Here is a 9,900-nt window from a genome sequence, read left to right as displayed (position 1 = left end):
TGGCTTCGCCCGGACTCGAACCGGAGACCTTCAGTGTGTTAGACTGACGTGATAACCAACTACACCACGAAACCAATTGTTGACTAGCAGGTCTAATAAATATTACTTATTCTTTTTATATAACAATAACGGACTGCTTGCTTCTCACAAATAATAGGGATGTTAATTTAAGTACAAAAATAAAATCAGGGGACTTGCTATTTACACTTCCCCATTTTTACCAATACACTCCCTTTTATACTCGTCTCTTACCGCACTTGTTCACCTCTATGGCAGCCTCTGACCACAACTTATTTCGACCTCAAAAGCTTTCGAAATTGAACAAATCACAGAATGAGATAAGGTGTATTTTTCTCTCTTGTCAGGTTTTAGTTACTATATAATACGGTATCAATTTACTAAGATAACCTTTGTTGGTGTTTAGACCAAGTTTCTCGGTTTCAGTTGCTAAAGTGTATTTTCGGAACAAGGGTTTGTAAATAGCAACTTCTTAAAATCAGTCCAAAGTGATATTAGCCCAATACTTCCTACATAGGGCCAATTTCATTACTTAGAGGGCTCCAAAACAAAACCCGACCCGATTAATGTTGGATAGCAACCCCACTCCCACACCACACCACACTCTCCTCGTCCTTCGTCTTTCACTCTTAACTCTCGAGTCCAAACTTCCACAATGCATTTTCCTCCACTTTCTCAGCAACCAAACAGGACCTGATTCTCAATCTGGAGCCTTCTTCTATGCCAATCTCATGAACTGCTTGTCGCAGCTCTCATCGTACACCGCCGCCATAGTCGGAACCACCGCACGACTCATCGCCAACCGCTCCCTCAACCGCTGCTCCTTCCCGATAAAATCGGAGCACCGCGGAATTAGCTCTTTGCATTGGGAATTCGTGCTGACCACTCGCTGCTATTCCACCAAGAAAGGCCGCAAAACCGGTTCTGATAAGTTGCACAAGGCGGAGCCCGAAGTAATGGTCATGGAGAAGGAGAAGGAGAAGGACGCTTTCTACGTCGTTCGGAAAGGGGACGTTGTTGGAATCTATAATAGTCTCGCTGATTCTCAGGCTCAAGTTGGATCTTCTGTAAATTCTCTTCCGATGAGCTTCGTTGTGTAATTCTTTGAAGTTTAATTTTTCATACACGCTCAAATTAGAATTCATTTTAGACATATGAGTTTTAAAGTAATTATTTCAAATTCAATAATTTTACACTACACGATAATATGTGATTGATGACAATGTAAGTGCATTCTTATTAAGTTCAACTTTGTTTATTTTTCTTTATAAACGTTGAAGTTTATGGCATGTTTGAATAAACTTCTCTAGAAGTACTTCTAAGAAGAAAAAAATGAAAGGAAAAATGAAATAAGTTTCTCCATAAGCTAAATTTGTAGAAGGTCTTTCACGTAGCTTCTCCAAAATATTACAAATTAGCTTATGCATATGCTAGTCTTAGCTTATGGAGAAACTTTTTTTTTTTTTTTTTCTATTTTTTTATCCTTAAAGTGTATGGACAAATTTATCCAAACAAAGGACCCTAAGTAGTTGTGTATGGTTTGAATTTTTATTAGGTAGCAAAATTAGAAAGTGACGAAAGTGTTTGATTGAAACTGTATAGTAGTCTGATTAGCAGCCATGGTGTTTCTGATATTTGTGAGTGTGGTTTTTCAAATTGCCTAGTGTTTTTTAGGCTGTAGCAGTCTCGCTTCATTCCAATGCGTGATTACTATCTGCTTGATTGGATGCAGTGGTTATATTGCGTTTTGTGCTCTTGAGGACGAGTTATTGGGTTTTCTGTTTCAGAAGTTAAATATATGTTCCTTCTGTGTCACCCGGTAGGTATGCAATCCTCCTGTTAGTGTGTACAAGGGATATTCGTTGTCAAAGGACACCGAAGAATATCTTGTTTCGCATGGACTGAAGAATGCTTTATACACAATTAGAGCCGCCGATTTGAAAGAGGATTTGTTTGGCAAGCTTGTTCCTTGCCCTTTCCAGGTAAACAGCTGTTGCAAATTGTAGTGCATTTTATTTTTCATTCTTTTTAATTAATGCATCATCTTTCAAAACAATAAGATGCGAAAAGGTTACCATTAGCTATATGTCCTTGATCTCAAAGTCAATATCATTAACTGTTAATTGACAATGTTTGCTAACTCTCAATAGAGAGGAATTTGAATTGATAACAAAATGTGCTCTCATAATGTAAATATCTTTCACATTCATATTAGCAGCGCATTGGTGATTGATGTGAGTAATTCCTCTTTTACTTGATATTCTAACGAGCAAACTTGTATATAGAATCCTTAAAATATGTTCCAGTGCATTATCCATTATTCTTATTAGGTTTAGTTCCTTCTCGATTGCAAAGTTATGCATAAGACCCATTTGTGGTTATATTATAAAGAACCTGGTAGCAGGTGCTTGTATTTTGTATTGAAAAAGTTTGCTGAAAAAGATATTATTCTATATTTATAAATGGTACATTTCTGTTCCCTTGACTTATGTTTCTTCCCTAGATACCCTATAAATATGCTTTAAAGAAGTTTGAGGTCTGTTAATCAAGCAAATCACTAGATTTATTATGTATGTCTCAGGAACCTTCTTCTACCAAAGAGGGAACATCAAATAAGGACGTGTCTAAGAAGAGATCTTTGGGAGTTATTGGACAAGATAATGAGGTTAGTTCAGCACAATTTGGAACTACAACATGCTTATCCGGAAGGAAGAGTTCCAAGGATTATATATCTCTTACTAAGATGTCATTTTTTGTGGTTATTTTATAAATTATGATTTTGTTAACACGTTCGTTACAATAATCAGTATCATGTGCATATCTCAATTCTATAACATCCATTTGGGAGAAGTATGTAATATACTTATTATTTTAGATAGCTCAGATATAATATTCACACCCCTCCCAAATTTGATTTTCTTTCAACTGCCTTTGTAAATCCTGACTTTATGTTATAGATTATAGTTGACTGCAATGGATTGCATAGTATGGAATCTTATGATGGTTGTGGAGCATTGAATGCATGCATACATTATACTATAAGATGATGATGCTGTATATCAGTATATGTCAGTAAAATCTTAACCTATTAAAAGGGTTAGGTCAATGTTTGGTAATAACTAATAAGTAATAACATAATAAAAATGATTATGGACTGCTGTACTGGAATATCAGCTGCATTGGATATAGTACACTTGAATTTCAGCAATAAAACCTTTATCCTAGAGTCCAAAATCACTGGTAACTGGAGAAAGTTTCATGGATCTAAGTGATATATCTTTGAACCAGTTATTTTTCTTCAGTGATTCTCCAATGAAGTTTCTTTCGTCCGTTCGTCTTGTGTGTATTTGTCCTTACTGGCTTCACTATCCAGACTTGTTATTATAGTAAATGTTTTAATATATTTGAGATTCTTTATTTGCTTAGCAGAAAGTAATCTCTGAAGATCCCTTGAGAAAGCAAGTCAAGTTAGATCATGCTGCTGTGGCTGATGCATCTTCACATGCAACTGTAAGTGGAAATCATATTGATGTCGATGCATTCAAAAAATATGCTTGTTTGATACCTCCCTTATTTCAAGAAAAAATATAGCTGCTTCTCCATATACAGGTGTTTTCATTTAACCAATTAGTATTATAAACAGTAAACTAATAAGTGATAGCCAGGGATAATCACATTATTTGTTGCTTTGCATTTTAACTGAAAAGTCAAGCTTTATGGAATGGTCTATGTTGCACGAGTACAGGTACAAGTATTGGGTACAATATGATATGTGAACACAACAATTTTTAAAAAAATTAGGATATGGGTATTACAATATATATGTGTGTGTGTGTATATATATATATATATATATATATTAAATTAGTATAATTATATTTATATTTGTCTTATATTTTATTAATTTATTTTTCTTTATTCATTTTTTTCTCAATATAATTGATATTTTTATTAATTTGTCATCATTATCGTATTATTACCAGTGTTTAATATCTTACAAAATTTATTGAAAAAGCATTATCAAGACAAATTTAAATAAAAGTAATATAATTGAGTTTATGATAATATATGTCTTCTATCCCCAAAAACAAATGTATATAGGAGGTTAAAATATAAAACATCCAAATTTTGATAGAGGCAGCCATATAATATGTTTACCAGTATTCGGTATGGTATGATAAGGATTAGTGTCTGTGCATCAGAGGGAACGGTCAAGTGGAGGTGTCGCAGTCACAGCTACTTGGTCTTGTCATTTCACCTAAAGGATATTGAATAAAGCATTGGCTAAAATGAATGCATAACCCCTTCCAATTATAGGGCAATTGTAGAAAGAGGAACTCTGATTCTTGTGATCTCATTCTATGAAATCTATAAGAAAGTATGTGGCCTGATTTCCCCATATTCTATAATCATCATTTCTCTATAATTGGAATTTGTCCACTGATACACATCCTGACATCCATCTCATTGTGTAAAAAAATTGTGTATTATGTGGCAATGCTCTTGCAAAAAACCTCCACGTGGATCAGAGCTTAGCAATATAACTCCCTAAACATGCAAACTATGCAGTGCACTCTAAATTTAACTCTGCTTTGCGTGCAGAAAATGCCCTTGTAGGGAGTCAATATGCATGGTTTGGTATGCTTAAGGAGCCAAGTTGCTGAGTTTTGAACCACGGGGTTTTTTGCAATTGATTGATAGTTGAAGGGGCTTCCATGCATTTTAGCCAAAAATATTTTGTGACAAGATAGTTACATTATTTCTTATCATTTTAATTGCTAACTCAATTTATAGGATGGTCATTTGATGGCTTTCTAATTGCTATTGTTGATTTGTGTGCTATATTTTTAGTAAAATCTTTGATTATGTTTTATGATCCTTTTTTGGTGAATCATAGTCATCTATCCTTATGCAGCAGACTTGCATGGTTGAGTTTGATGGTGCATCAAAAGGAAATCCTGGAAAAGCTGGTGCTGGGGCTATTCTGAGAGCTAATGATGGAAGTGTGGTATGCATTCCATTTTTCTGTCTATTCATCATTGGCATAACTATAATCATTTTAACTATTTTACTTTAGATTTGTAGGTTGCGTGAAGGTGTGGGTGTGGCAACAAATAATGTTGCTGAATATCGTGCAATGATATTGGGAATGAAATATGCTCTTAAAAAGGGATTTACTGGTATTCGTATCCAAGGTGATTCCAAACTTGTTTGCATGCAGGTAGGTTATTTGATACCCTTCTCTATGTTATTTTATTCTGACACAATTAAATGTTTAATGACATTTACACCCCTTCACTTATGTATTTGTTATGTCTTGGATTTTGTATCTAATTTTTCTTTTAAGGCTCTTTGATTTAAATATTCACATGAAAACTATATGTAAAATTAATTACTGTGGTATTTCAACAAGTCACATGTCTTTCAACTGGATTTACACCATTCGAAATAATGTTCAATAATCCCCTGCCCACCATTCCTAATTACGTCCCATTTCAAATGCTGCAATTGACTGCAAGTTACTTATGTGGACCAATTATTAGAGAAACTACAGAATAACCTTGACAAGCAACAGGGTTAATGAAAAAATGGGTTGATACACATTGGCGTGATTTGCACCTGAACATCGGAGATGGGTACGTCTGCACCTTAGCTCAGACCTAGCTGGCAACATCCTGCTGTTTCAACTATTAGCCACCAATTATGCTTGACATTTTGGCCCTCTACTAAATTTAGACGAAATTTTGATTGACCTAGCTGCTTATCATCTAGACCTTCTTCCAAATGCCAAAATTCACAATGTCTTCCATGAGAGTTTACTCAAGCCCTGCATTGGTTCACCACTGACAACCGCTCTACCTGCTGAAATTGTTGACAAGGAGCCAGGCCTTTGAAACACTGTCAGTTCTTAGATTGGAAATGGGTTGATGATGTTGATGGACCAAGACAGAAGGTCCTCTGAAGAAGCCACGTAGGAAGACTGTGCTATAATCCAAAATGATTTCCACCTTGAGGACAAGGTTCCTTTCGAGACTGGGGTATGATAGGAAAAACGGATCATATGGACCTTCAGTAGAAGAATGAATAGGACCCAATAGTGATAAGTGATAACCAAGTAGTGAGGAGAGGCCAAATATTAATGCCCCTTCAAGGCCCAGAAGGACAATCAGAAAGGTATCTCACCTAGAGGATTTTATTTGGTCAGAACAGAACTAGGGTGTTGTGCAGACAATTCTGTAATTATAGGAAAGTGTTAGAATATTCCACAATGAAGATTGCATTTTTGCAATCAGCTATTTTTCTCCTTTTTTCTTTTAATCCTGCGGATGGTGGAAATATATATAGACATACTTGTAATTGACAAAGAATGAAAAATATTTGAATTGCTTCCTCTGAGTTTTCTCTTTTCTGTTATTGCTTCCCCACTCTTCCATTTATTTCCCATCTTCATAACAGTGTTTGTACATCTCTGTATTGAGTCCATACCTAATATTTAATTAAGGGAATGAAAATAGGATTAGTTACAGCTTTCTACGCTGTGGTTTGACTTGAAATCACCTGTCTCCTAGTCCTAATGGTAAATTGATCGATACTTTACCACCTTGTGCTTCATACTGTTTTCAGTTTTCACATTCTTAACCAAGATTTTTTTTTTCTCCTGTCCATTTGGCAATGGCTAACTGCATGCAAGTGGCAAATTTGCACTGACTTGAGTACACTGAACACATCTCATTCTAGTACGTACCATAGAGTGAATGAGAAAGCATGCGAAACCCATTTCAGAATAATGAAAACACAGCAATGAAATAACCAAATAGGATAGGTTCAGCAGCCCTCCTTGAGTTCCTTTCTAATTTAAACAATTTAAGGTTATCCTACTTTTCAATTTCCTTGATGACAACTGGTTAGAGACAAGCAAAACATTAAAATAATTAATGAATTGCTAGATCATGTTATGCATATTGGTGATACAGATTTGCACAAATTCATGCATGCATCGCATGATTTGAAGCCATTTACAGTTTATCACATTATATGAATCAGTGGCTTCCTGAATTGTATTAATTATTTGATTTGAATTGCAAATAGTGTGATTCTAACAACTAGGAATTTGGGTAAACTACAAGACAGCAAACTGTAACTTTCCATTGGAAAATATCAACTGAGTACAGGAAAAGCATCTGATTTCATCTATGATCTCCTTTATTTCTAGCCTTGTTTCATTTGAAAGTGTTTGGTCACTGATTTATATTATTTACTGTTTGTTTCTCTTCAATTTTCTCATGCTACTGCATGATACAGATTGATGGTTCCTGGAAGGTCAAGAATGAGAACATGGCTACATTGTATAAGGTGGCAAAAGAACTCAAGGATAAATTTTCCTCATTCCAGATCAGTCATGTTCTAAGGGTAGGTATAGTTTACTGAGCTATTATATTTTCTAAATAAGCCAAACCCAATACACACTTGTAAATTATCTAAAAAGAGATAGAAGAAATATTCAGTATAAAATTGATAAAAATGCAAAATGAAGCATAAGAAAACTCATGAATTTCCATAAAGGTAATGCCTTCAGTAACATCTTAAAGGTGTGATTTCCCCCCTTAAAGATTTGTGTGTCACACACAAATAACATGTAGGAATCTGTTCAACCTAAGGGGCCATCCCATTAATTATTTAACACTAAAAAAATTCAACGAAAGAAGGGTAGATTATTCCATCCCTTATGGTACAGAACGTTTGCATTGAATTATATAAATGCAACCTCTCCTTTTCTGATTGAACATGCTCTGCTCACGTCAATTTGTTGATGACTTGATGAGCATTGTTCCCTTGATGCTAATTCTACCGCATAAACAGGCCCACTAAACTTGACCACGTCCTGAAATTAATTTGTTATCTGATTGAAAATTTTGGTTTTCCCTTTTCAGAATCACGTGTTAAACATCCCTTCTTTAATTTGAGATTTTCTGTGGAAGGATATGAGCCTTGCATTTAAATATTATATCTTTACCAGAATAAGATTCCTGAAGTTTTTTTAAGCATTTCTTCAAAATAACTTTCTGTTTACCTTGTGAAGAACTTCAACTCTGATGCTGATGCTCAAGCAAATTTAGCCATCAATCTTGCAGGTGAGGTTTTGAGAATCTTTAATATTTCTTAGCTTTTATATACATGCATCTTATTATTTGTATATGAATGTGTGTATTCGACTATTCTAAGCTTTCTCTGCTTCTACAGATGGCCAAGTCCAGGAAGAGTGTGTAGATTAATTCGTTCATGACAAGGGCTGGTTATGTCTTGGGTTTTTTACAGAACACATCTGCAATTTACAGATTAGTGTCTGCGTTCTTTAATTTACTGGTGACTCAATTATTTAGCAATCAAACCCTAAGAATGAATTATTTTGAATTAGTCCTCTATTGGTTCTGGCTCAGCAGTCATAATAACTTTTTAACATCAGCCTTTTCAAAGTCCATCATAGTAAAAAAACAAAAATTGTTTTGCAATGGAAGATCCCATTAGTACTTATTGAGACTGCAATCACATTAAGTTATAGTTTGTTGTTTTCATTCTTGAGTATATAGAAAACCAGAAACACTTACGAGTCTATAGCCAGCATGATTGATTATGTTCAATTACATTAATATTATCACACAGCTTAGTTGAAAGTGCTGTTTCATTTATTTTTTGGATTTGACTTGTCCTATTTGGACTCGAGCCAGATAAGAACTCTAAGTGGCAAAGTTCTTTATATTGAGTTCCAATGCGGTTGCATTTCAAGACGACCAAGTTAGAATAAGCCTCCTGTCAACCGATCTAATTAAATGGTACTTCGTTTATTGTAAACATTAATATTAATATTCTGTTATGCATAACTCTATTAGCTAATGAAGTTGATGTTCGGTGTCATATTATGGTTATGCATTGATGTGGATCAGCTTATATAGACACCGCGAATAATGCTTTTGAATATTTCTTATCTCCAGGCTTCAAATGGAAATTTTCATACAACTATTATCTATGGACGTTAAATTTTGTTGTTTATTTCTGTCATTATTTCCCATTGAAAACAGGGAGTGAGATCTTTATTAACTTAAGTTGTGAAATAAAATAATGTCACTATTTGTGGCGTGAGGACTAGAAAAAGATCACTAAATGTCAGGTGCAGCTATATATTAACATTTTGTTAGAAAATAAATCCCTAAAATTATGAAAATGGATTCTCTGACTTTATGGAGGAAAAGTTACGATAACTTAATATATTTAAATCGTTAGATTTGTAATAATAGATCAAATTATGACACGTGTACATTTAAGTTAAAATATATTTGTACATGTGTCATAATCTGGTTTATTTTTATAAATCTAACGGTTTAAATACATTAAGTTGTCATAATTTTAATGTTTCAAAGTTAGAGAATCTGAAATTAGCATCTTTATCTCTGTCACAAGTCTCATGTCACAACTATCAATAATGGTTTAGGTGCTACAATGTCATAGGTATTTGCCAAAGAAATAATCTAAGCATTAGTTTAACATTAATTAAATAACAACGTTGAGGAGTTAAAATAGGTTGTACTTGACGCATTGAAAAAAGGTTAGAAAATGAGGCTGACAAAAGATAGAAGGTTCATACCTATCCTATGTAGCAGGATAAGATTATTATTCGATGCCTTAGATTTTCAGATACAGATGAAAACGGTGCAGTGCAGATGAAATTTATAATTTCGGTAACTGTTGCAAATTGCAATCAGTCAATTTTAACATGACTGGCTTATTTGTAAATTTAAGGTCATCGAAGTGTGCCCATCCAGAACCACTTTTTCCAGATCCAATTTGCAAATTTGTACGCAATATTATTTGAGTATCAGCACATTA

The 9,900-nt window shown here is 34.3% G+C and overlaps 1 protein-coding gene and 1 non-coding gene across 5 annotated transcripts; one reads left to right on the top strand and one right to left on the bottom strand.

The window, feature by feature from the left end:
- TRNAV-AAC (transfer RNA valine (anticodon AAC)) lies at positions 1-74 on the bottom strand. Its single transcript has one exon. It is a non-coding gene; the product is annotated as a tRNA-Val (tRNA).
- Positions 75-551: 477 nt separating this feature from the next.
- On the top strand, positions 552-8,931 carry LOC109796676 (uncharacterized). Of its 4 annotated transcripts, none has more exons than XM_083070128.1 (9): positions 567-1,085; positions 1,842-2,000; positions 2,600-2,683; positions 3,448-3,528; positions 4,916-5,026; positions 5,096-5,239; positions 7,321-7,428; positions 8,099-8,150; positions 8,260-8,931. In XM_083070128.1, exons 1-9 carry the CDS (start codon positions 585-587, stop codon positions 8,289-8,291), a joined length of 1,272 nt encoding a protein of 423 aa, XP_082926254.1. In that variant the 5' UTR covers positions 567-584; the 3' UTR covers positions 8,292-8,931. The 4 variants fall into 4 exon arrangements, with proteins under 4 accessions (XP_082926257.1, XP_082926254.1, XP_082926256.1 ...); XM_083070130.1 differs by having other exon boundaries at positions 569-1,085; positions 4,937-5,026; XM_083070129.1 differs by having other exon boundaries at positions 570-1,085; positions 4,934-5,026.
- The last annotated feature ends 969 nt before the right edge of the window (positions 8,932-9,900 follow it).

Source organism: Cajanus cajan, chromosome 3 (assembly GCF_000230855.2).
Source record: "Cajanus cajan strain Asha chromosome 3, NIPB_CcT2T_4, whole genome shotgun sequence".
Lineage (NCBI taxonomy): Eukaryota > Viridiplantae > Streptophyta > Magnoliopsida > Fabales > Fabaceae > Cajanus > Cajanus cajan.
The sequence above is the reverse complement of the archived record's forward strand: the minus strand, read 5'-3'. Positions and strand labels throughout refer to the sequence as shown.

Bases quoted from the DNA above. Each gene is read 5' to 3' on its own strand.
- LOC109796676 (XM_083070128.1), top strand. From the start codon at position 585: ATGTTGGATAGCAACCCCACTCCCACACCACACCACACTCTCCTCGTC. The intron at 5,240-7,320 runs GTAGGTTATTTG...TGCATGATACAG, and splicing joins CCAAACTTGTTTGCATGCAG to ATTGATGGTTCCTGGAAGGT. The intron at 8,151-8,259 runs GTGAGGTTTTGA...CTGCTTCTACAG, and splicing joins TTTAGCCATCAATCTTGCAG to ATGGCCAAGTCCAGGAAGAG.